Here is a 27,880-nt window from a genome sequence, read left to right as displayed (position 1 = left end):
AGCTCCTTCTCTACAGGAGCTGTTTGTTTTACAGGTAAGGACCAAGGAACTGCAGTGTACACAGACAGGACAGCACTGTGATGAGGGTACTTCCAGGACCTGCTAAAATGATAATTTGCTGTAAATTGCACTTTAGCTCCACTTCTATTAAGCCCCTTCATAATTTCCTCAGAATCCTCAGGTATGCCTCAGCCTGGCTTGGACAATGCCTGATTTATGCACAAAGACAAGTCTCACATCCAAACAGAGCAGATGCCCCATCAAAATTAAAACTTGTCCTTCTCTCCTCCCTTCAAGGTGAGGCAGATGTGCCAGTGCCACATCTAGCTGTTGCCTTTGTGTGCCATGCTTTAGAAAATCAGAAAGGAAGCAGCAGGCAATACCCTCCCCTCTCACACATGATCATACACACAAAGAAGGAATGGATTTGCTTTTAGACAATTATTTACTGAGGGCAAAATATACTGAAATCAATATCCCTGACAATCAATATCCTTATTTATTTGTAGAAAATCTCAGTCTTTAACAAAGAGCAAACCCCAAAAAAGTCAAAGCCATGGAACAGCAGCACTAATATCTGAAAGCCTGAAAGGAGCTTTGTACCTACCAAAGGAAAAAGAACAACAAGGAATTAATGACACAATAGAAAGATACAATACAAAATACACAGCATTAAGAGATGGTCCTGGCTCCCATTTGATTAATGGGTAAAATCCACAGAGCTGCTGCTCACACCAGAGCCTGCCATGGACTGTGCTGACAATCTGCTCCCAGTCCTCTCTGTTTCTACTTGCTCAGGAAATTGTTCATGTTTCAGAGGACTTCTCATCCTCCCTGTTCCATGGCAAAAGCATCACATGAAGTACATGAATCCAGGCAAACCTGAGCAGCACTAGGGGTTTGACTGCCATTCACAGTTGCTCCTTTTCAAGGATAATGCTGGCTTTCAGCTGCTCATTTGGAGATCAAAATAATACTGCTCCATTCCACTAACTCCATCTCTTCCATTATCATTTAGGAGCAAGGTGCCTCGTTCTGCCTAGAACACTTGTAAAAGCAAACCTGAGCTATACCCTTAACAGAGTAATTTTACAAATAGTTTTGACCAAGTTAGCAGGGTTTTGCTGGAAAGCTGAAGCAACCACTATTTAATTCCATTTTTTAGGAGTAAATCTGCATGTCACCCTTACTGACCAGGCTGTTCACTGTGGGAACTGGTGCAACACCCCTCACCATGTGGTGCTGGGGACCTTGGGAGTAGGCTGCCTTTCTGGGTGGGCTCTGCAAAGCTCCACTCATTCTGCAAAGAAATCACACAAAAAACACCAGCCCAAGAACACTACAAAGGAGATCTCATCATCAAGCCTACCCATCACCTGGGGTTGATCTATCTTCACCCCAAGTAGCCCAAATTTGGTCGCTTTCTGGACATAATCTGAAAGGCTGCTGTGAGCAATCACTTTAGGGAGGATGGCTGACTTGACATTTTTAGTGGTGATGTAAGTATTCCTCAGTTAAAACCACAAGCTTCTCCACGGTGGTGACCCTGAGGAGTGACTCATACCCTGGTCAAAGTCAGGAAGAATAAGCCAGCAAGTCACAAAGTCGGATCTAACAAGTCCAGAGCAGGCAAAGAAAACATCAACTCCTACAGCAGCGTGCTGACCTGTGCCAACCCTTGCTACTCTTGTTCACAAGCTGGACATTCCCTCTCTGCAAACTCAACACAGAGGAGAAAAGCCCTGGCTGAAGTGGGCCTCCTGAAAACCCAGAGTGCTGCGGCTGCAGCTCTTGCAGGAGTTTTCTGCTTCGTTTCTTTTCCTGCAGCCAGGTCCAGGCCTCAGCAGCGAGCTGAGCTTTGCAGACACTGTGAAAGTAAAACCAGAAGACTGCATTTCCTTCAGCTAAAATCCATGTGCTGTGGAGGTCAAATGGGGACATTTAAAGGAGATCCTCAGGAAGTATTACATTTCCCTCTGGAGTCACAAGTCCAAACAAAACAAAGCATATGGCCTTTTAGTGCATTCCCAAATTTCCTGCACCAGTCAGATTTCTCTTCCTTCTGTTTAATCCTATCACTTTTGAACCAGACAAACCTGTATGAATCCTGTCAAGCAGACTCTAAAAAAATCTGCTAAAGAAAGAAAAAGGCAAAGAATTTATACTCTCAGATATAAATCCAAATGCTGAAGGTCAGGCACTAAGGCTGATTCACATCACTGAACTCATCCTTTGAGGCACACAGGTGATTCAGTCTGAGCTGTAATGCAGCACCAGTGGACCCAGAATTAGAAATGAACTCCAAAGGTAAGTGTTCTCCCAGCAGCTGGCACTCAGCCTTCCTCCGGGGTACAAGGCAGTCTGCCCTGGATCCCTAATAAAGCAACACTGCTGTCTGCACTGAGAGGCTGGAATCATTTCCTCATCACAGCCTGTCTCTGACATCTTAGTCTATGTTTCCAGGCATGACAAACTGCTTTAGCCTGAAGACTCTTTCCAGTTCTCATTTGTAAGGTATTTATATCCTGCCCTCATTTTCCAGATTGTTTGCAAATATAACAAAACAACTGTGGTCGTTAAGATTTTCAGATTTTTCCTTTCTGAAAAATGTGGCAGCCCCAGGGCCAGACCACCTCTTTGTATGGCTGAGAGCCACACACATCCATCCCACAGGCAGGGACACTGCCATGGGCTCCCTCCTGTGCAGCTCATGAATGGATGGGATTCTCTACACTTCATCCAAGACTGCTGGTAAGGAGCACATCCTTTATGAGATTTAACTCAGAACAACAGAAAAAAAAAAAAATTGCTGCCCCAAACCAGAATTCATACAAGGTCAGGGCGAAGGCTGAATCCATACAGCCCTGCTATTGACTGAAGAAGTGACTTTACAGACAAAGCAGGGCTGGAGGGACACCTGGAAAGCATTTCCCCTTCCCCTCAGGAAAGGGCAGAAAACCTTGGCTTTACAGAATTTACAGATTTCATTAGAAAGGAATGATCTATCTTTCCTTCTGCATCTCCTTCTGGAAACAAGAGGGTGAAATTTGATCTTTGATTTGCACAGCCTCAAGCAAGGAGCTGCACTTTACCAAATGTGGGAGCTTTATACTGAGTTTCATTGCTTTGAAGGAGACTGGGAAAAATGACCAAAACTGCAAACCTAAATAACTGCTTTGTGAGATGCTCACAAAGTATGTTCAGACAGTTACAGAATGTTCAAATTCCCAACAGAATCCAACCAAGGATTGTCTGCCCCAGTAACCATACTCAATAATACTCCTTCTCCAGGGATTCCAGGGCTTGGTGACCCCTCCCAGCCATGGCCCAGGTACATCCAGCAATCCCAGGTACATCCAGCTCCGTGGCAATGCCCTCTGCTGAGAAACCAAGCCCATGGTTTCTCTTTCCAGTGGGAATTTCTGCATTCTGCTATTCCCCCTGCCACACAAGAACCCTCATAGATATTCCAGAGCAAGGTGACACAGAAAACCCACCAAAGCCTGCTTAATAAACATCTTTCTTCTGTGCTACTTAACTACCCAGTTCTAATTATCATCTTCATCATCCCCATTTCCTGCACATAGTCAGCCTTTCTGAACAAAATCTGCTGAAGCTGCAAACATGAACTCTGCCTTACATTTGCAATCGCTTTAAAAAGCATCTTGAGACAGCAAAACCTGGCTCATCGAGTTACTGAGCACACCCACCTGCTGCAGAGAATTCCCAGAGCTCCAGATGCTCATGGAGATGTCCAGGGCAGCAGCCAGAGCCTGACACAAGGGTCAGTAACAAGAGGGCACTGAGCCACAGCAGGTCTGCACCTTTTCCTGGCACAAACAGCTGCTTCCAGAGGGAGGTAGAGGGAAATCCCTTCAAAACCAGGCCAGGAATGGTTGCTGAAAGCTGTCGGTCATCATCAGTCAACCCAGGGGCAAGACAGTACTGACACAGTCCGTCAGTCTGTCCTCTGTAGGAGTGTGCCCCCTGTTAACAGAGTGGCAAAACTATCCTTTGTCCCTTCAAAAAGGAAAGAAGCCCAGAAGTTTATCTCCTTGATTAGGTGAAAAACCATTTGATAGGCCTGGAGGACTTCACCTCAAACTTAAGGATGGCTAATTCGACAGAAGCCAAAAGTCCCACCTGAGCAATTTACTACAAAAAGAAGTGAACAAAGAAACTAATCACTTTTGTGAGGTGTTTTACCAGGCGCAAGGACCTTTTGCACCTGGCTTGGTTTTTCTCTGTTTATTATTTTGCCTTTTATTAAACCTTTTTGTTTCCAACACTGCAACAGAAGCCATCCTGCTGATTTTTATGCCTCCAAGGGCAGCTGAGCTATCCTGGATGTGTTATAGACCTCTGAGAGCTTATTAGACTTCAAGGAGGTTCCTGTAACAGTCCTCAGCTCTTTCCCTTCCCTCAGCCACACTGCTGAGAAAAGAGACACCAGAAACTGCTCAGCTGCAACTTCATCCCAGCCCTAGGAGAATTCAGGGCTGCAGACAATCCTCTTTCTCACCCAACCCTTGTGTTCACTCCTGCATGGTGCAGAGATGCTGCAGCCCAGGGAGAGGCTCAGCTCAGCTCAAAGCATGCCTGGAAGCCAACACAGAGGGGCTGCCAGCACCCAGTGGCTTCCTGGCAGCAGCATCCTCCCCAAGAGCTCCCTGCTGGCAGCACAAGCACTCATTTCACGATGGCTGGTTTGTGATCCTGCCACGCTGCCCTGCTATTTCTGAACAGCAGGGCTGTAATCGAAGGCGTCTGAGGGCCCAGGAGAGCAGGGAGCTATGAGACTGAGAGTTCCTGTGGTGTCCATGGGCTCTGCATGGCAGGATTCAAGCACAGCCTTTGTGAAGGTTTGGACACTGCACCCAAGAAGGAGCTCCACAGCTTTCTCTTTCCTGTCCATCCAAAACTCAAATGTTACTTCTCTAAATGAAATGCTCTGGAAGGAACATTCAAAAAGGTCATCAAAAAGGCTCACCCCAACCTGTCCCAAGAAATCACACATCACTGGCTCTACATGGCACTCTGGCCCTACAGAATTCCTAATACAAGACAATTCTGGACACCTGAGGAGCAGCTAGCAATGAAAAGGGACACAGGGGACTAATCTTACAGGCACTGAAAGCTTTCACATTTACATTTTGATTCTATTCTTTCCTCTGATCCTGGCATAGCTCATCAGCTGCATAATCCTTGTCTAAATCACAGCTTGTGATGTGGCATCAACACACCCTACCTACATGAGTTACCTGATGGTTTCCAGGAGATTAGGCTACCTGCTGTTAAAACCAAAGCAATTAATTCAGAAATAGAATATAGACATAACATTCAGCACCTGCATTATGGGCTGCTGTAACTGCAGCCCTTAGACCACTCTGAGGAGAAACAGGCTGCAAGCTTCTGCTGCTCATCAGAGCCAGCTTTTGTGACAAGAAAAAGACAACAAGCTAAATAATGTGATGCAGTCTTCCCTGCTAACATCATCTGCCACTCCTCCTCTGGCACATTCCAGCACCTTGGCTGCTGCTTTGGGGAACCTCTCTTTGTTCAACTCCCAGCACTTTCATGAGCACTAAGCAGAGACTGGAAAAAACAGCAGCAGCCCAAGCTAGCAGGATGGGATTTCCTTGGCACATGGACTGCTGGACAGTAGTGCTGACATTTCAGACACAGAGAGCATGGAAAACATCACAAGAACATGAGGCTGCTGCTGCTCCAGGACAGGGCTGTGACTCTTTATCCATCTTTATCAATCAGCAAGGAATAAAGACTACATTTCACTGACTGCAGCCAGGTCTGCTCAGAGTGAACCTTCTTGTTCCTGCTCAGTGGCAATGACCCCTGCACAGGCAGCAGGTCCTTCCTGCAGGACAGGAGAGGGTGAACTCCAACAGCCTGCAGCTGGCTCTGAACAAGTGAGGAAAAGACAAGACCAGGGGGTCCCCCAGCCCAGGAAAGTTTGATTTTCCACCTCTGCACAAATTGCATGGGCCTTAGTTGGAGCTGGTGCCCAAAGATCAGCTCCTGAGGTGCACACAGGCCCTGAGCAGGGTCCTGCAGCCCCCTGCCCATGTGTTCCCTGTGAGTTCAGATGGGCTGTGAGCACCCTCCTCACTCAGGATGGGATGGTTACACTTTGTTCTGCTGCCATGGGGCACACAATGAGTGATGCCCGCCCTGCCACCAGTGACAAGGCTGAAGCAGGGACAGGACTACCCACAGAACTAGCTCATTTGAATTTCCTGACCAGCTGCTGAAGCTGGTTAAAAAATCTATCCCATTCCTTACCTGAGGTGTCTGCTCATGGTGCCCTTCACAGCACCTCACTAAGAACCAATCTTCTCTCTCACCTGCACAGACCAAACCCACACTTGTGTTCAATCCCCCAAATTCCCTCTTAGAGACACTACAGGTATGCCAAATCCCAGACACACCTGCCCCATGCTCTCTCTGGACACAAGTACAGCAAAACAGCTCTGACTTCTCCCCACACTGACTGAAGGAGCTGCCTGGACACAGAGCCTGTGTTTGTAACAGGGGCTGCACAGACTCCCTGGGCCAAGGAGGAAAAACATGTGAAATCCTGAGTCTCTGTGAGCAGCTGAGATGCTTCTCTGCTCAGCTGAGCTGACAGCTCCCCTTCTCCAGGCCTGCATGGGGGAGGACAGACCTGAATGCTCCAAACAGACCCTCTGCAACCTCTCCTCCATTTATGGGCAGCACAACACAGCAAACATTTGCTCCAGCAGCCTCAGAACCTGACAGCCCCTGCAAAGAGAGCACTATCCCATACAAAGGAGCACTTTTTACCTTTTCTGCCAATTCTCTGTACAGTCAGGGGTAAAACAATTACCTCATTACAGTCACACACCAAATTCCCTTCTGCTGGAATTCACATCAGCCCTACTGCAACTTTATAACATTTGCATTATAAAAATGTCTGCAAAGGAGGCCAAGAAAAACAGCTTTTTGTTCAGAGGAAGCTCTGTGGTCAAGATGATGTCATCAGAAAGCGCCAAATTAATTTCCTGTGGTTACATCCTACAGGAAATCCAAGAAGCTCAGCTTTCTTGCTAAACCAAGTAGTCATTTGTTGTCAATAACTGTTAATTATGTGCCCAGATGTGTCATGAACTAAGGACTATTACCATTAGCCCTCATTCCCTGGACTCCCCTCAGCGAGATCTGTTTAAATCAGTGGGCTGAACACCAGGAAAATGCTCCAGCCCCACATCCCAGGCCAGCCTGGGGTTCTGGGGCTGCTGTGCTCTTGGCCAGCACATCAACTCCCCTGCTGCTGCCTCCATACCCCACACCAGGGGATGAAACCAATGGGGCTCTTCCATGGGGCAAGAAACCCCACAGAAGAGCAGCAGCCACACAGGTTACTCTGTCAGCAGCAACAGGGACCCTGATCAAGAAAACTCCACAAACAATGACAAGTAACAGCTTTTCTGCTCTTCGTGAACAGAAACAAGGAAATCAGGAGTGATTCAGGAGGTTTTCCAGCTGGTAAAATAATCAAGAAAATGTCTAGCAAGTCCCTTCCCCAGCCACAGTCCTTCCACAACCTACTAAAGATGCATTTTTCCAAGGCTTACTTGATATTTAACTTACCAAGCTAGTAAAGCAGTAAAGCATTCAGCAAATTCTAGCAGATTTTTTCTGCAACTTGCCAATGGGAAATTGATCTTCCTCAGCTTTTAGATCTCCCCCAAAACCACTTGTACCTACAGGAATTCTCACCTGCCCTGCTGCCATGCAATCATCAGTCTCCATTTTCCCATTCACACTAGAAGGGAATCCCTGGAGCAGGGAATAGGTGCTCTAAAATATGATTCTGTCCTTACAGTGAACTTTCAGTAGAAATGCCTTGGGACAGCCTCCTCAGGCCATGCAGCCACTTCCCTGCACTGGCAGGGAGCCCAGCATAACTGAATGGTCAAGGCAAAGCAGATCCTGCACTATTTGTTTTCAGGTTTACATGGGTTCTTTTTGCTCTCACTGGTGTTTAGACTAAGTGTATTTTATGCAAGCACTGGGGACAGGGATCTTGCCCATTTCTTGGCAGGAAAAGGCACAACTTAGGAGGCAGCTTAGCAGAGTCCAGCTCAGCAGCACCTGTAACACCGGGAAATGTGCTGAGGACAGAGAGGGCTCAGCTGCAGCAACGTGGTACTGACACTGACCCAGCAGCAGCTCCCAGCCCTGGAGCCCAGAGCCTCTGAGCTGTAGGAACATGGATGGTAAGGGACAGGGAGGCAAAAGGACCTGCTCAGAGCCCAGAGATGGGGGAGGCAAATGGGAAACCCAAGCATCCTGCCCCTCACACTCACATATTATCTACTGGTACAAAGACTTTCCTTAACAAAAGCCAAGTGGACATCCAGGAGGAGAAGTCACAGCTCCCAAATTCTTGGGGTAAAACAGAGCAGACAGAAAAGTAATTTTGATCTCTCTGGAAAACCATGCAGTGCAGACTACCAGGTTTGATTGTTTAAAAAGCTTCCTACCTCTCTGTCCTTGAGCTTCATGGCAAGCACCAGCTGATGTCTGTGGTTAGTAAGGGCTTCCCGGTAATTTCCTTTAGAGAAGAATGCAGAGCCCAGATTTCCATGAGCTCGGCATTCTCCTGTCTGGTCACCTGTGTCACATGCAAACAAAACAAAGATTAGCTAATACAGGCACTGCTGGAAGCATCCAGTGGGAAGACTGAAACATGGGATACAAGCTCTGGTGTGAGAACCAGCATTAGAACAAACTCATCTTTATGTTTAATACTCAGCCAAACTTCCCTCTTTGCTGGCCTTTAGAAACTTCTACAGTAGCCATCAATCTTATTTTTAGGTTTGTTTTACTTTCTTCTGTGGTCTAACACTTGGCAATTTTCCATTCCTCCCTGTTTATTCCTTGCTTGACATTGTGAAGGTCAGACAATGGCCAAGGCCTGGAATAAGCACAAAGCATGCCAGCTTTCTCCAGAAAGCAATTCTGCAGCACAGCTCAGCTCAGATGTACAAAGTACACCTACAACCATCTTCAAGAGAGCAGTCCCTATGCTCTGAGTGAACAATCCTGGCTCAAGATTTTGGCATTGTCTCTCCAGCTCTGCACAGCCAGGGCTTTGTCTCACACCTGTCTGCTCTCCTACAGCATCCCATGAGGCCAAATGCTCTCACTGTTGTGCAGAATATACTGAACCTAAGGGGGATTTTTGGATTTGTTTATTTTTAAACACTCTTTCTACATTATTGTGTCGCTACTGATTTGTTCCTTCCCTGGCTAATGCCCCAGAATCTCAGGTTAAGTACTTTTGTCCATCTTGGAAAAGCAGATGGCTTCATTTAAGACACATGTAGGGTTTTGAGCCCAAGTCAACACAGGGAATAAAAGCAATTCTCACATACATGACATCAGGTAATCAGAAGACCCAGTAAAACCTTAGCACACTCACTGATCATCTGCCCCTTCACACAGGCAGGCAAACAGGGATGCACAAACCTGCAGGCTGCACATTTCAGAAGCTTCAGATCAGATTGAGCGCCTTGTGAAAACCCACAGAGCATTCCAGAGAGATGCTGATCATTAACCTAGCTCTTGATTTGCTTCACCAGTGCCCACCCAGCACTCCAGGAGTGAAAGGAGCATTCTTACCTAAACTCTTGGCCACGTCCAAGTCCTGCTGCATGTATCCAGTGCTTTTCTCCGTGTTCCCCAGGGACCAGTAGGCGCTGCTGAGCGCAGAGAACACCGAGCCCCGCAGCTTCAGGCTGCACGTGCCAATCTTCAGGGCAGCCTCCAGCACCACCACAGAGGCCCCGTGGTGGCCTGCAGTCAGCAGCTCCTGGCCAATCACAGACACCACAACAAAGGGGCTCTTGTCCAGCTTCATCTTCTGCAGTTGTTGGTAGGTGGGCTCCAGGGACTCTGAAACGCAAAACCGAAGACAGAGGTACTCAGCAAACCAAGATATTTGCATCAGGAATCACCTTCACAACTCATCTTGACTTTTTTATAAACAGATGACACATGACTTAAGGGCCAGACAGCCCAGATTTAACGAAGATTTATTAAGGGAGCTTGTGGCTCAAAGGTACCATCTAAGATGTGGCACATCAAGACAGATCACCTGGCAAGCTGCTGTTTGCCTTGCAGAAAGCACTTCAGGAAGGCAGCATAAAAATAGAGCTTAGAGCAGCCTCAGCATAGAGCAGTCTCATCCTGAGCTCTGAAGTCTGGCCTAATGGCAGAAGGAATACAGAAGAATATCTGTGGAATTTTGTAGGAGACTGGAAATGGACCATCTGCAGTGTCTGAGAGCATTGCAGTTCTTGCTTTTTGAGCACAAATCTTCAGATGAATGTCTGCAAAGTCTGTGCCTGTCCAGATACCCAAGCACATGATGTGTGCTAAGAGAGGTGACCAGAACTGCAGAAAGAAGCTGCTCCTTCTACAGGGGACAGTGCTCCTGTGGCATGATAGCACTGGACCTGCCCAACTGCTTCAATTTGTCTAACTGCAGCAGGGAGCACAGTTGATACACAGCTGCAGGGCAGTCAGCCAGAGATCATCCTGCCAAATTTGGGGATGCTCCCACAGAATACCATGTAGCCTGCAATCTAAGCAGCAGCCTTAGCACCTTTGTGTAGCAAATCAAATTGTATTCAACAGGTAACTGCTGTATAGGACAGAAACTTCCCAATGAATTAGTTTTGGAGGATGGAGAAAAATATTGTAAAAAATCAAATACCAACAAGGATATTTTTTCATTTCAGTGCTCCTTGGCTGCTAAGCCCTGTGGCCCCCAGCACCATCTGCTGAGGAGGACAATTGCCATGTTCCCTCCTGACTAACAGCATTAGGGCATTGCAGCACAAAGCCTGCAAGAGCACAGAGCTAGGAGGAGACAACCCCCTTCCTCTAGAGAAAAAAATCTTGGAAATGGGGACACGATGAAAGAGAAAAACACTGCACAGCTCATATGGCTTCAAGGTCTCTGTGATTGCAAACACTGCTTGAACAGAAGCAAATTAGCAGAGCAGCCTTTTTGCCTTCTGGAATGCTGTGTTTTCAGAGACAGCAGTACCACAGAAAAGCTGCTGATGTGCTCTTCTGGGGCAAACACTGGCCTGGGGCATTTCAGATGTGCTGCTCCCAACCTAAACATTGTGGGAAGTTGTTCCAGTAACAACACAGGCAGCACCACAGCAGCACACACCTCTGCAAGGAAAAATGAACAAGGACTCCATGGGAACTGCTGTACAAACCCAGTTTGATTCACCTCCAGTGCCCCTCAAGCTGGCTATCACCATCTTAACCAGAAAGATAGTTTTTGTTCCTCCTGTAACTTCAGGCTCCATTCTTGGCATCCTCCTGACTCGGTAGAGAAGTCAAATGTTGAAATGTTTCCCTTCAGCCCTCCAGGTTCTCCTGTGCTCACATTCTGGGACTCCCCATGTGCTTACCTCTCATGGGAGACTTCATGGCGGCCTCGACCATGCCCACCAGGAGCTGCAGGCTCTTGGGATCCTGCGCCAGCCCCGAGGCAAAGGCGGCCAGAGCGTCTGCATGGCGTCCCAGGTACTGCAGGGCCACGCCCTGACGGAAGTATGCCTGCAGAAACAGAGGGAAAGCAATGACAAACACAAACAGGAACAAATAACACAGCTCCTGAAAGGACAGAGGGAAAGCAATGCCCATCACTGAGCCATCACAAACGGACACAAATAACACAGCTCCTGACAATGCCCATCACTGAGCAGTCACAAACAGACACAAATAACACAGCTCCTGAAAGGACAGAGGCAAAGCAATGCCCATCACAAACAGGAACAAATAACACAGCTCCTGCAGGAACAGAGGGAAAGCAATGCCCATCACACACAGGAACAAATAACACAGCTCCTGCAGGAACAGAGGCAAAGCAATGCCCATCACACACAGGAACAAATAACACAGCTCCTGAAAGGACAGAGGGAAAGCAATGCCCATCACAAACAGGAACAAATAACACAGCTCCTGAAAGGACAGAGGCAAAGCAATGCCCATCACACACAGGAACAAATAACACAGCTCCTGCAGGAACAGAGGCAAAGCAATGCCCATCACAAACAGGAACAAATAACAGCTCCTGCAGGAACAGAGGGAAAGCAATGCCCATCACTGAGCCATCACAAACAGGCACAATAACACACCTCCTGACCTCGTGCTGGTGGACAACAGGCCACACCATGGCACCTCCAGTCACGAGGTTACAATCACTGCCATCAACACTGCAGTCTGGTCTGTGAACCCCACCAGCGTGGACCCATTCATTGTGATCACCTTCTGAGCTTTGTCATCACCTTTTGAGCCTTAGCAAGGCCTCTGAACTGTTTTGGGAACCAGGGTTGGTCACTTCTAGTAAGGCAAAGCTTTCCTCTTGGATATGGCCAAATACTGGTTTTAACTACTTATAACCAGATGCTTTTTCTCTAGACCCTCCTTTCCAGTCTCAGCTCACACAGCATAAAAGCAACTCACTTCCTCTCTCATCAGCTCTTGTCAATGAGGCCAGCATCAACACCCAGCACTAGCAGGGCCCAAAACGTACTGAGAGCTCAAGCTGCAATGAAACACAACAAAGATGCAGCCAGGAGCTGAGCCTTCTTTCTCCATTCATACCCAGACACTGTCCAGCACTGCCCCACTTGCTAAGTGCACTATAAATACAACCCACACACACACACACACACACGTGTACATTGATCTGTACAAGCTTCTTAGACTAAAGAAACTCATAATTCTGAAACTGTTTACAACACCATTTTTCTTCATTTCTTTATTTTCCAGAAAACCATTTATGAGAACCTGCAATACCTTCAGAGTAACTTGTATCTCCTATCACCATGTATCTCCATTTCTACATCAGAAACATCAAAATGCAGCTGCAAAGCATTCCCATACAGAGCTCCCAAATCTGCACAAATTGGCATACCAGGAACCTACACACAAAGCAGGAGCTTCAGACACACACCCTGCTCACATAATGAGCACAGGCAAAGCCCTGGCCCAAGGGGTATCCAGAGCTGCCTGGGGGACACTGGGAAAAAAGACCACAGAAACCACAATCCAGTATTTACAAAGTACTCAAGTATTTGTAGCACACACATCTGGACACTGTGCTATAAAAAGGTCTTGAATCTTTAAGCACCTTTGATGTCTGTTACTCAGGTTTTATCTTCATGCCCAGCCAATACCTTTCTAATGCAAATTTTGCTGCATTTTGAGTTCATTCAAACCTATTTCAATAGCACAAATAAAGAGGATAAAGCATTATTTGTATTATTTAAAAGTGCTTTAAGAACCAATACTGCTCCTTGAGATTGGCTCTCTTGGCTAGGACCTCATCACTCTCTCTTGGTCCATAATAGCACAAGATACATTAGGTATACATCTGGGAAGTCTTTTTACTTAAACAGGAGAAATCTTTAATTAATTTTTGAACTCATTAGAGCATTCAGGCAGTTTTGGACTCCAATCCAGGAAGGCAGAGATTAAGGAAAATCAGAAATGATGTGAGAAATTCAGAGACATGAATATTTAATCTCTTTTCCATTAGTAAGTCTTGATTGTAGAACCCCTTTTAATGAATTCAATGAAAGCAAAATGCTTTCATTAACCTTTAGTATAAATGTGTTCTTATTGAACCAAGCAAGCCACTGTACTGGAAACCCAATTCATTGTTAACTAGATTACAAGCACGAAGCTTTAAATCAAAGAAAATACAAAGAACTAACAACATGCAGCAGCCACCAAGCACAAGTCCTCCCAGCAGAGTGTGAACTGTCACCTAAATCATGCTGTACACTATTAACTCCTGTTTTTGCAGAATTACCACCTAATTGCTTTCTTTACTGCCTGATGAGAGAGGGAGTTGGACACAGCACGACCCTGACTGGGACCTCTCCTGCCCACAAGGCTGCTTGGTCAGGACAGCTGTGCCTGCCTGGCTCAGAAGGACACACAGCCACCAGCACTGAGCTCCATGTGGGCATCTTCAGCACCTTGTGCTTCACTGGCACATCCTGAGTGCTGAGAAATGAGAACCCCCCATCTGTCACCATGATATTTTCTGAAAAATCCTCTTTGCCCAGGATTTTCTCCTGGGAAGCTGAGAAACCTCAGAGAGGAATGAAAACAATAATTATCTGATTGCTGCTCCTGTGTTTGCTGCTTTGGAATGTGGCTTGGACATTGTTTATCAAGAGGTGAATGTTTGATTAGTTCCATGTGAATTGTTTTAATTTAATGACCAATCATGGTCCAGCTGTGTCAAGGCTTTGAGGAGTCACAGGTTTTTATTATTCAGTCTTGTGAAGCCTTCTGATGTCTCCTTTATCTTAGTATAGGGAATGGAATGGAATGGAATGGAATGGAATGGAATGGAATGGAATGGAATGGAATGGAATGGAATGGAATGGAATGGAATGGAATGGAATGGAATGGAATGGAATGGAATGGAATGGAATGGAATGGAATGGAATGGAATGGAATGGAATGGAATGGAATGGAATGGAATGGAATGGAATAGAATAGAATAGAATAGAATAGAATAGAATAGAATAGAATAGAATAGAATAGAATAGAATAGAATAGAATAGAATAGAATAGAATAGAATAATACATCAGCCTTCTGAGAACTTGGAGTCAAATTCTCATCTCTCGCCTCGTCCTGGGGACCTCACAAACACCACACCCATCCCCTGAACCCTGCACATGGAGGGACACACAGGCTGCAGGTGACAGGAGGAGACGAGACCCACGAATGTCCAGTTCAGTTCCGCACATTCTGAACATCCTTTATGGAATGGGCTTTTATCCGTTCCCCACATCTATTCCTGGAAGTGCCCCTGGAAACTGCTTAATTTGAATACAAACACAACATTCAAAGCCCAAAAGAGAACCCTATTAATCATAGCAGAAAGTACATTTTTTGGCCTATTTTTCTCCTGCAAAAAACCCTTCCTTCCTTCCTCTTCCAGTTTCCAGCATACACAAGAATGCTTTCTGCACATTGTGTTCCCCACGGGCCTTTAACTAAATAAATAAAAAGCATTCACATCACCTATTTCCTCCTCAAGAGGCACTCACAAGTTAGTTTAGCATTGGAATGAAGACACTGTATCAAGGGGAAAAGTCTGCAAAGAGGAAATGGTGAGAATCACCCTTTGGAAGAGGAGAGGAAAAGGGAAGGCAGGGAGCCAGCAGCTGCAGCTGAAGGAATGAGCCAAGGAGCAGCTCCTGGTCCCGACACAGACAGAGCCTTCCCCTACTGAGAGAGCTTTAAATTTTAAATCACATTATGTGAAGATACTACAGTGCTCACTCTAGAGGAACAGTTACATTAATTTTCCAGTGATCCCAAATAAGAAAAAACTATCGATTCCTTTTAAGAAGATTAAAGCAAGGAGAGAGACACTGTTTCACTAAAGACAAGACAGAAACAGCAGGTGTTTTCTAACCTGGCTCTCTGCATTCTCATTGTCTCAATACAGACAGCTGGAATCATCCCTTTCATTTTTGCAGTCTCTGCACCACACTTTCCAGGAACAAGGCGCTGTGCAAGAAGAAAGCCTCAATCTCAGCTGGAATTTGGCACCAGATGCATCTCCCTCAATGGGAATTGTTTTCTCCTGTCCTTGTTTTAGCAGGATGGACACAGCTGTGCTGTCCCTACCCCCATTGTCCCAGCATGTCGGGGGTTCCAGCACCTGCAGCCAGCCCTCCAGCCTGGGCTCTGCCCAGCACACCCAGTGCCTGCAGGACAGGGAGAGCAGCTCCTGCCAGCAGGAACCCTTGGGGAAGGGAAGAGGATTAAAGAGTCCAAAGCAGCTCTACAAAGCAACCAATCTCATCAAGTACCTGATTCTACCTTGGAGAGGCTGTCAAGTGAGATTCCCACACATCTCTGAGAATCAAACACCAGTGCAGGCTCTCACAGCCAGGCTGAGCTTCTGCCCAGTTACCAATTTCATACAGCCAGGGGAAGGAGGGAGCACAAGGAATAGATAGCACTTCTTATCCATAACACCTTTGAAAGCACTCTTGATATTTTGGAAGCAAAAATAAATTATTCTAATTAATTAACCGGCAAAATATATTTGGCACTTGAGACTTCTGAGCCATGCACAACACAGATGCTGCTCACACTGCTGGCCTCAGGACAGAACCAGCCAGGTGAAGTGGCATCACTCCCAGCACAGCACCCAAAGGGGAATAAGGCTTCCTACCCCATTCAGGTTTTGCCACCCATTTTTGCAGATTTGCCTCATGTTTTTCAGGACATTCCATGTTTTCATGGCTGGAATTAAGTTTTTTACTGCTTTTCTTACCCTCAATATAATTTTACCAAACTTGTATGAGCATGAGATGAGCACAGGGCAGTTCTGGGGCACAGTCAGCATCTGCCTGGGCAGGCACAGCCCCTCTCTGAAATTCTGAGCACAAGTCTTAAGTTTTCTGCCCAATTTATTGACCCACGTAGTTTCTGTACACTCCAGTATTTTCCACTGTGTTTATTATAGCCCATTTAATGTAAAAGGAGAATTTCCCTACCAGGAGCTGCCACTGGACTGATGGCTGCAGTGTCCAGGGAACACAAATAAACATGCTTATTAGCTTTTCTGATCTCATCATTTGAGATCCCATCTAGGTAACTGGCTAGACCCTGAATACTAGATTTCCCTGTGCAATCTCAAACAGGATTAGAATGCAAATGTCATTACTGAATGGCCAATATCAAGAAGGGAGGTGAAATTTTTATTAAATCTTCTGATATCAATATGCAAGAACTGTTTCAGGCAACAGTAACTGGTTTATAATTAATACAAAATATACAATGAAGATAAAATACAGTACAAAGACACAGCATGTAAATAATGAATAGGACCTTTAAGTTCCCCAAGATTTTGCCGAATAAAACCAAGTCAAGGTCCTGCCCACAAGGAATGCAGAAACAGATTCTACATTTGGGATCTCCCCTCCCTGCTCAGGAGCTCCTGTGCCTCCTCCCTTTCTGCAGGATCCCCACAGCCATCACAGGCCACCCTGCCCTGCCACCAAACCTCACCCCACACGCTCATGGACATGGCACAATGCTGGCCAACATTAACTGGATAACTGAGATAGAGGAACAAAATTGGAGCAGCATCAGAAAAGCTTGCAGCAGAAAATTCCTGTCAAGCAAACATGGAAAACTTGAAAAAAAACACCTTGGTCTTAGACAAAGGCTGCCATTGTACACAGGGGAGGAAACTCCAGCCACCCTCGTGCTGCTGTCAGCTTCAGATCCTGGACAGTCGGCCATGGGGACAGGAAAGGCAAACACACAGAAAATGCTTCTTCCATAATGCTCCCTCGGTTTGCCAGAGCAGGAGAAGATGCCAAAAACAGCAGGAATAATCTCTGCTGCATTCAGAGCCTGTTCTCAGTCTGCAGCACACCCCTTGTGCAGCCAGAGGTGCCCCCCAGGGCTGCCCGTGCCAGCTGTGCCAGGGCTGAGCAGAGCTTGCAAGGGAGGGGATGTGTGAACAGCTGCCACAGCTTCCCAGGGCCAAGCACCAGGTTGGATCCATCCTCTCCCCTTGTAACTGTTTTACAGCCAAATTCTAGAGAAAAATACGGACAAATCTCTGCTGTGGGATTTCAGGAATGCGAGGAGAGGGAAGACTGCACTTTAATTCAGAACACATGTAGCACATGCATAAATACTGCTGCTGACCACACCAGCTGAATTCCTGCTTTCCCAAAATTAAGGTTGTACCCCAGGTAACACTTTTCCTTCACAGTCCTACATCTGGCTGACACCTGAGCCACAGCTGTCAGCCTGCCCTGGAGAATCAGCACAACAGATTTGTTGTCTCTGCAGCTTTGTTTCTTTATCTTCTACCTGTTTCCAAGATTCCTCCTACAGAACTACCCTACACAGAAATGGGAATTTCCTCTAGGACCCATGGAGAATACAGAGAAAAACAAGATGGGTGTGTGTGTAAAATATCTCGCCTGGTTTTATCCAAAGAGCATTTAATCATTCTTATTAACTGTGCTTCCACTACCTGCTAATGGGATTCTGTGCACAGCTCACTTGCCCACATGGAATAAATCGAATTTAATCAGCAAATAAAGAGTCAAACCTTTGTTTACTTAGTTGAAGTAAACAGCCCAGCTTCTCACAGAGATCTTATCCTTGCTGCTCCTTTCTCACATGCTTCAGGCTTACTCTAGGAACAGCAGCTACATCCTGGAACCCCTCTTCAGAGGACATCCCTCTCCATTTCTAACAGCAGGTGCCAGCAGTCAATCTTGCTGTCTTTATCAGCAACAACTCTTAACCACCACTTAACAGCAAGAACCAGCTATGAGTGGAGGGAGGAAAGTGCTCTGGAGGAGTAACAACCAACCTGTCAGTGCCCAATACAGCACAAGGGAAACAGGACCAGCCTCTTGTGCCTGAGGCCAGCAGGCACAGCACTGCAGCATCTGCTACAGCTCCTCCACGAGGAGGACAGGGACAGTTTGGCACAACTTTTGGCTGAACAGCTTCTTTTAGAAATGGCAGAAGATAATGGTCACCTTTCATCCTGCTCAGAAGTAACACCAGTCTTTGTAAGATATTATTAGATATTTAACAGATACAGTATTATACAAAACTTAAACTAAATTAATTAGCCTACACCTGTATGTGGCTTCTCAAGGAAGCCTGGGGTAGAGGCAGGGCTGGTTTGAACACCATTATTACCTGTTGCTTAGTTTACTTTCAGCACTGTACCATTATTTAAATTGTAAATTTAGTTCTTTTCCCCAGTTCAGGTACTCTTCCTCTGGACCTCAATACTGAGCCCTCTTGGCTCCACTCTCCATCTGTAAAATCCCTGTGTCTTGTATTTCCCAATTATCCTACCTCCTCCTGGTCTTAGCTGCTGTTTGATTGCTGTGAATCTGAAAAGCATTTAGGGCTGTTTTGGAAGCACTCTTGTCTGCACTGAGACAAGATACAGCAGAGGTCATTTAACAACCCTTTAACAACTTTGGTGAAGGTAATTCACCCAAATGACTCAAAACCTCTGTAACTGCTGGAAGTCAGATAAAGTTTGATCAGCAAATGGTGATTTGTGTCTCACAAGAATGAGTGAAGTGCAGTATTTTAAACTAGCATTTCAGGATTTTAACACAGTTAGTTTTCCCAACACAGCAGACTCCACAAGAGCAGCACTCTGCATGCAACCAAACATTCAAAGAGAAGTGAAATACACCCTGAGAGCCACCACAATTACACTGGGCTTCGTGAAAAACAAGTCCCAAAACCACTTCCTTATCACACTCCTCCATGGGTCCATTCTCAAGACTGCCCCGATCTTAAGCTACATCTTTTCTTACCTGTGAAGTAGAAAAAAAACCTGAGCAGTACAATCCCCAGAAGACAAAAGTAAGATGAAATTCACACAGTTAGAGCACAGGATAGCAGTGACTGCAGGTGGGGAGTTGTTCCATATTCCCTGGAGGAGCAGCTGATGCTCAGCAGGGCTGGGACAGAGAACCCAGCACACACCTTCTGCAGACATCTCCTGCCTCTTGGCTCACCCTGCCAGCTCCGCCTGCCAAGGACAAAGCTGATGACAGGGGAGAGGGGAAAAATCAAATTTGCAAAAGTACTAAACATATAAATCTCTTTGGCCCAAGTGAACGTGGGAAAAATTCTTCAGCAGGGGCGTCCCATTTAGCAAGTTTTGCCAGATCATTACTCTTGTAATGCAAAGGGGAAAAACATCAACACCATGTTTCCCTACAATGATTCGCCTCCTTTATCACAGATCTCTGAAGCACCAAGTAATTTAGTAGTTGCTATGGAAACTGCTGGTTTTATTGAACAGCCCTGAAAGGGTCAAGAGGTACCATCAAACTGGCCGATTGTAAATTATTTCCCTGCTAAACATCTGCTTTATTTTAGTTGCCCTACCACTTCTCTGTTTTGCTGTTAGAACAGTATCTGGATGGACTCCAGAATAGGTGTCATTCTTCAGTGGGGTTGCAAGAGCCAAGTCCAAAAATAGCGATTTTCATTTTCTAATGCACTGGAAAATCCTTCAAACAATGGAGCCCTACTGAGGGCAGAACAGCCAAGGACTGGGGACTCTTCCCTCTCACTCACATCAGCACCAACTCGAGGCAGTGGTAACCAACACAAAGGGCTGGTTTTCACCATGATCCCCGGGGTTTTCACATGGCTGCTTGCACCAGCCATGAGATGAACAAACTATCAGATTGATCCACTTGTGGCTTCCAAAAAGGGACAAAACAGCAGTAGAAGAGCACCCTGCCCTTCTCAGCAAGCACCCAGCTCTTCTCAGCTCTGCAACCCCAAGAAATACAGTCTCCCTTGCCAGCAAGGGTCTGTGCTCTAGGAACAGAAAACGTTGCATTGCCTGTACTGGACTACCAGAAAACAATGTAATCTACCTTCCTTTATTCATCATACACAAAATGGCACCAGAGGCTCCAAATGCTAGTTAGCAGCTTCTATTCCTACAGGCCAGGAGAACAGCAGGAGTACTGGCTGCATTTCCAACTTTGCTATTGAACTCACTGGATTTGTGTCAGTTCCATAAAAGTGCCAAATTCCTTATTATTCCCATTTACTGAACGTGTGTCTAAGGAGCAAGGCTCTCTCTGTGGAGGACATGAGCAGCTCCCCTGTGCAGAGGCATCTTCTGTCTCTTCAACATCACCTGGAAATTGTTATTCCAACACCTTTAACTTCCATTTAAAGTTATCTTTAAGTAACCTTTAAGTTACAACTGTACTTAATTCAAATAACTGGAATGAGCAGGAGAGAGCATTTTATTACAGAACATACCTGAATTTAAGAGGCTGCATGCTTTCTAATGACAACCATGCCTAAGTTCTGTGCCCAGGGCAAGCCAGTAAAGGGCAGGCTCTGTTCCCTCCTCATACATTCTCTCCATTCTTCATCTGGCTGAAATTATTCAAGTGATGACAAAGAAAGCAAAAGCTGTGTCTATGTAGACAAGTTCTGGTCTTTCTCATATAACCTGTGAACTCCATTACTTGTGTAAGGTCTTGGCTTGGAAGAAAATATTCTAAGTTCTGAGGTATTTGGCATGCCTTGGTATGGTGACTCCAACCTTGATTCAGACTTTCCATCCCCAGGAATCCCAGGAGAAATGAAGATATTTTTCTGTACATCCACAGGAAAATTTCTCCTTCGTCAGGCAATGAGTTCATAGTATTAATTTCAGTTCTCTTTTCTAAAATTATCCACCACAGACTAAAATTTCCACACAGCAGATACTGGGGCATTGCTCTGTAAGGATACACTCAGCAGAAGGGATTCTCCCAAGGCAGGGCTTGCCTCAAGCCTGGACTCCTGAGAAAGCTATCAGGGCTTTATAGAAACTGCAAATCATGCAGAAATAGCTACAGAGAGACCAAAACCAAAGAGACATGTCTGATGTGTCACAGTTCCCTCCAGCTCATGGGAAATCAGTACATCTGGACTCTCATGCAGGCAGGTGCCAGGTGTAGAAGTACAAATATGAGGGGACGTGTAAGCCAAGAGAGATCCTGCCCTTCCAGAGGCACAGTTCAGGAATGCTGGAGGAGAAAACCAAGCAGTGGTGCCCTCCCTGCTCCAGGACCACAGCCTGCAGGGAGCACAGGGGAGTCCCAGCTCACAGAATCTGGTGTGTTAATTCTCTCCTGACTTACAGACACAGCAACTGCCCCTACAAAACCAACAGCTCGAGGTTTATGGCACTGAGGATCTGTTCAGCATTCTGTAACACAGCACCCCATGGTAACAGCCCCACTCCAGGAGCCCCTGGGCATGGGCAGAACCTCGAGCACAGGCAGGCACCACTGGCACAGACCCCCTCAGCTGTGCCCCCAAGGACAAACCCTTCCTTAAGCATTTCCTGCAATCTCCTCTTCCACTGGCCTCTCTTTGGCATTTCCCAGAGGATGCTCTGACAACCAGGTCATGGCTGTTCATCTGTGGAATTCGCGCAGGGTAAATGCAGCCACAGTGAAAGCTCTGTCCCTAGGGAAGGAGAAACTCACAATAATTACAGCTCACTGAGAAACCTCCAGCAATGGGGATGGCTGTAGACTCTTCCCTGCCTGTGAATTGTACAAATTTGAACTTTGTGTGAGAGGTTTAATACAGAAGGCACCAGGCAAGTCTTTTCCACAAGGTACCAAGAGCAAGCAGGAGAACAAAGAGAAGGAAGCACTGCCTGCTGCTTGCCACCGGCCTGCAGCCCTGTCAGAGAGCCAGGAGGAGAACAAGCAGGCTTAGTGAATAATTGAAGATACAGTGATGAAATCTCAGAATGTCAGAGGCATAATACAGTTTTGTAGGTTTCATCATGAAGCCTTGAATTCCCAAATAAGACACACTGAATAATTTATCTGTGTGTCAGTACTGGGTCATCAGCTGTTCACTCACAGCACGCTTCAAGACACTTGAATGGGTCTGAACAGGCTAAAGAACAGGGTCCAGAGGGAAGAGGTGGTGAAAACTCAACCCACTCACCCTTCCAAACACTAAGCTCAGGTAAAAATGTGCAGAGCCCTCAGTCATGCCCAGTGCATGAGGTCCCACAGGTTCTGAACCTGCTTTAGTGCTGCCCAGCACCACCTTGCCCCAGTGCTGCTCCTGAGCCCGAGAGACCAGGGAGCTCTCCTGTGCTGGCTTCAGGCTGGCATCTGCCACCCTGTCACCCAGACTCAGGCTCATGCAGCTCAGATCCAGAGGCTCACCTGTCTGTAGCATCTCAAAGCCCCCAGACACAGCTCTGTGACACTAAAAACCACTCTGTGCCACTAAAATCCACTTGCTCAGCAGAGCAGGGGATGAGCACTGCACAGCCTTTGCCCAGACATCATTTGGAGCTTGCCAGGTAGCTGTGTGCACTCAGATTTTATTGGCTTAGTGTTATTTTATTTCTCATTTTTAGCATTCATTGCTGGGCAGGTACCTGTGCAGCAATCCATACCCAGCCTGTTTAATCAATAACAATATGGCAGCAAGTAAAAATGCCTGCATTTCCAAGTGGAATCCCACAGTTGCCACACCCAACCACCCATGATGGGATCAGAGAGCACAGCTCAATCTGTCTGGGCAATCTGCTTTCCTAGAAATCTGCTTTAGATAATATGAGCACACAGGCAGGTCACACACAACAAAGCTTGTAGGATTTAAATCAATTCCCAACCATCAAAGACTTTCCCACGTACTAATATCCTGAAACAGCCCCCATCAATACTGACTGACCTGGCAGCATGAGTAATTACCTCCTAGTTCATCCTCTAAATGACAGAGGAATCCTTCCCAGCTGAGATATTCCCCTGAGCACCTCCCTAGGAAGAAGGAGCAGGATTCAGAAGCAGAGCTGCATGCCTGGAGCTTTCCCAGTGGAAAAGGCAAGCAGCCACCAAGGAATTCCCCTTTCCACCTATGCTGACAGGAAATTTGTAATATATTGGATTATTTGGGAGGGGAAAAATTAAATGCAATACAACTACATTTGCACATATCATTTCGGCGTTCACAATAATAAATTTTTCTATGTTTCTTTTAAAAATATAATTTAAATGAAAGAGTCTGGATTAAATTGCAGTAAATTTCCTGAGGCATTATTATGTCCATTCATTATTTGTAAGATACAACAAACTTTTCAAAGGCTCTTGGTATCATCACTTACACAGTGGGATTTGTGCACTGGTGATTGTAATTAACTGGATACAGAGAGTCAGAAACACCTGGGTGCTAAAAAGGCAGGGGAAATGTTTCAAAAAAAAAGTGACACAAGAGTCTGGAAAGAACTGGTCATTTAAATGACAACATGCCAGACAAAGGCAAAAGACAAGGAATGAAGAAATCAAATTCACTTAAGTGAGCACGTGTGTGCACTCATGCATATGCAAGAGGAAAAAGACAGCCAGCCACAGATCAATCACGCTAACAGACCATATGAACATCAGAAAATGCAGGTCTGAGATAGTCTGCATCCAGTGGGGTAGAAAAAGAGACATAAACAAAGGTACAACTGCCACAACTGCACCAGTGTCACTGTGTCCCTGCAATGTCCTGCAGCAATTTTTTCTGCAGATCAGTTAAGCAGTCTTTCATTCAATTATTGCCTAATTAAGTGAAAAACAAGAACATCATCCTTTAGGTCTTTGTTAACACTTCAGTAAATAATTCCAAGCTTTTCTCTCATTATATGACAATCTTTCAAGGCATCTGTTCTTTCTCATCACACATCTCCAAATATTCTCCCAATCATGGTGCCACAGCTCAGGAAGGACACCGCTGTGTAAGATGACAACCACCACGCTGGCTCTAACAAAAGCTCCTGCAGTCACCTATTTGTGACTCAGTACAACTGGAAATGGCAAAAGAGAAGCTTCATCACAGCTTTGAGAGGGAGAGTCCTGCAAAGCTCCATTCTTCACTCAACCGGACAATGAATAGGTGAAAGTTAAAAACTTCTCCTGAAAAATGAAACTATTAGGAAGTGCCTTTTTCAGGGAACATGGTGCTTCCACAGCAGCATGACAGAGGTTATTTTGAACTTATTACTTCCACTGGATTCAGCTGTAAGTAATTAAATTTAGTCATAGAAGTCTGATCTATAAATGGAACCTACAGAAGCAATTACCAGAGCTTCCACTGGATCAAGAAGCAATGGCCTGCTCTGTTTGATGTAAACTGAAAAGAACATTATTTATACTGCATGACAAGTCACAGTAACATGGTCCCCTTGCAGAGATTTGCTTTGAAAATTACAGTTTTCAGTGAAGAGAGTCACAGGTTATAAATTCCAGCCATGCTCTGCTCCTTCCACTTGAACAGTCTCAGGGGCACAGAAGACAATTGTATGACACAATTTAAAAGGACTGTTTTGGCACTCAGAAACCACATGAAGGAGAAGTTAATTAAACATGCAAAAGATGGGTGACCAAGCATCAAGATTTTCTTAAAAATATATTTTGATACCTTATTTTGGTCTGTTTGGAATCTGGATGACACAGAATCTGATGGATCTGTGAACCCAGCGGGTCCCTCTCAGCCCAGCCCCTGAGCATGCAGTTTTTCACTCCTCAAACCACCTCTGTACAACTGGACTCAATCAGGAAGAGCTTCCAGAATTGTGTACTCTGAACACAGTGGTGGAGAGGGGCAGCCTGACAACGTCTGCTGAGGACCCCAAAGTGAGTGGGGAAATGCACACTTGGGAAGGGAGACCCAACCTGCAGGAAGACCAGGATAGGCTGGAAGAGTGTGCAGACAATTTTCTATCTTTCTCCACAGGCAAACCACTGAAGTGCACACCAAGTTGTGCAGGAGAAACAGCTGAACCCTGCTCTGCCTTGCCAGAAGATGAAGAGCTTGCGTGCTGCTGGAAGTGAGATGTGCCACATGCTCACAGAATCCGAATCCCCATCTGGAGCTGCAGCCAGGGAGCAGAAGGTCAAGGCAGTGAACTCTGTGCTCAGACATCAGCACTGCCATCAATATTTCATTGCTCCCCTTCATGCTACAGGCAAGGATAACAACCTACTCTTCATCATCTTTCTTTTACTTCACAGAGGAAAGAAGAAACAATACTCTGTTAGCAAGTGTAACACAATTAACAGAGTAATAATGATGAAAACTACTGCACCTTGTAAAATCTTTGCTTGGGTGTAAAGAGTTCTTTGGCCACTAATGGCATTGTGCAATGAGGTCTGCAGCAGCCTGGCAGCCATTAGCAATGATTCACTGCCACAAGGCACTTCTCAGTAAACATATTCAGGAATCTGAATTCTGAAGGCTTTTCCTGGTCAATTTTTGGGTATAAATACATGAGAAAAACAGAGGATCTGTGAGGAATGAGCACAGATCTCCACACACTAAATACAATATAGAGAATTGTTATAAATATACTATAAGGCATTCACTACCAGATGTTCTAATTTTTTCTATAACAAAAAAAATTTGATATTTTTATATTTATAAATTGATAAGGAATGTGCTGGCCATCCCTTACTGGGACTGAACACACAGATTATGCACACGTTCATGCTACTGTGGCAAAATTGCAAACACACAGCCAAGCTCTGAAAAATGGCCATGTGATAGTTCTCACACAAGGCAGCCTACAGCCACAAAATAAGTCAAATCTGCTTTAGCAGATCAAGAAATCCTCTATCAGTCTCTTCAGAAAACTTACTTAGAGCCTGAAGCCTCTTAAGCCTGCCTAGGACAAACTTCTTGAGACCATCTTGGCATTTGCATTCTGACATTGTGTCAGAAGTCTGTCCATAACAAAACCCAAACCAAAAAAATGCACAAACAAAAACTTTTACCAAAAAATCTGAAAAAATTCCTGTCTGGGAAAACCTGCCTCCACAAGATTGCCTGTTTGTCAGCCACCATCAGCTGCTGTCCTACCCTGGCAAACACCACCTCAGACACGGGCACCTCTCACACCAGATCCTTCCTTTGAGGAAAGCAGTCTATAAACAAAGATGCTGACATGTAATTCTGTGGCTATGCATTTCATTTACAGCTGGGAGATTCTGTACAACAATCCAGGGGAAAAGCAGCCAAGAGCCACCATATTCCCTACAAGAACATCTGCTCCATGCCCAGCAGACACAGCAGTTCCAGCCACAGCAATTCTCATGCCACGTGCAGCAGCTCAGCCCTGCCACATCTCATCTCACATCTATCCTAGAGAGGGACACAGCAGTTACAGACCTGGGTAGGAGTAAATGTTCCTTCAGTAATTCAGTCCCATTAAAAAAAAAATAAATGAAAAAGTAATTCAGCAGCGTCTGAAGGTTTCAATTTCAATCACCTCCCCTCTGCCCTTTCACGTGACTGCTCCCAGAGGAAATCCTGCCTGGAGGCATCACTATTTCATGTACCTGAGTCAATAAGCCTGTGCTCTGAAATACACAATACCAAGAGAATACACTATCCCAATGCCTTTAAAGACACCCATCCCTACCCTACCACACTCTGATCCTCCTTCTGCACACACAGGACTCAGTACATTGCCTACCAAGCATCTCCTTGCATCACTCACCACCTGCCCCCTCTCCCTGGCTCATGCCAGACTCCACATAGCTGAGCTCAGCCCCCAAGAGCAAGGACAAAGCTCACCCACAAGCACAGGACACAGGGCACTGCCTCAAACCGGTTATTTATTATTCTCAGCCACACAGGAAAAAATAGAGTGCTACCACAGTTTTTACTGGGAAATATATGGTAGATAATGTAAAAGATTTGCTTTAAACATCAACAACGTAGAAAATTATGACAATAACCCTCCTCCCAGGCTTTGGTATTATAAGCAGGTGGGAAAGAAAACTTTCAAGCCACCACTTCAGTTAAAATAGGTCTTTAGCTTGAAGACAAAGAAAGATTCGGCTACAACTGAAGTCTGGAATTTCTAAAACATGTTTTGCAATTTTTAAGATATTATTAACATCAGTAGAGAAGATAAGCAGTCGATTTATACAGCAGTCCAGACTCATGTAAAGACTGTTAAAAATGTAATTCAGTGGCAGAAGTAGGAATGTAGCTGCCATGAAATGCAGAGCACAGACATCTGGCAGGAGGCATGAAAGCAGCATCCTGGAAATATTATCTAAAATAACACCAATTTCTGCAATTGCTGGTTCTGGAAGTAAGGTCCTGGATCCCACTTTAAAGTCAAGGCAGCCCAAACTGTTGAACCAAAGCAACACAGCTACTGACTGTGTGAGTATTCATCTCCTGAAATCCCGAGAGCCTGCAGCAGGATGATGCCACAGA

At 45.6% G+C, this 27,880-nt stretch overlaps 1 protein-coding gene across 2 annotated transcripts in view; it reads right to left on the bottom strand.

Annotated features, from left to right (window-relative positions):
• Nucleotides 1–27,880, bottom strand: part of TTC28 (tetratricopeptide repeat domain 28) — a 106,161-nt gene that overhangs the window by 33,068 nt on the left and 45,213 nt on the right. For both annotated transcript variants that reach the window (XM_063172756.1, XM_063172757.1), the window contains 3 exons: nucleotides 11,478–11,625; nucleotides 9,667–9,939; nucleotides 8,526–8,656 (listed from right to left, as the gene is read on the bottom strand). In XM_063172756.1, the coding sequence (XP_063028826.1) occupies nucleotides 8,526–8,656; nucleotides 9,667–9,939; nucleotides 11,478–11,625 (552 nt within the window). The remainder of the gene's footprint in view (nucleotides 1–8,525; nucleotides 8,657–9,666; nucleotides 9,940–11,477; nucleotides 11,626–27,880) is intronic.

The sequence above is a fragment of the Melospiza melodia genome, chromosome 20, assembly GCF_035770615.1.
Source record: "Melospiza melodia melodia isolate bMelMel2 chromosome 20, bMelMel2.pri, whole genome shotgun sequence".
NCBI lineage: Eukaryota > Metazoa > Chordata > Aves > Passeriformes > Passerellidae > Melospiza > Melospiza melodia.
The sequence above is the reverse complement of the archived record's forward strand: the minus strand, read 5'-3'. Positions and strand labels throughout refer to the sequence as shown.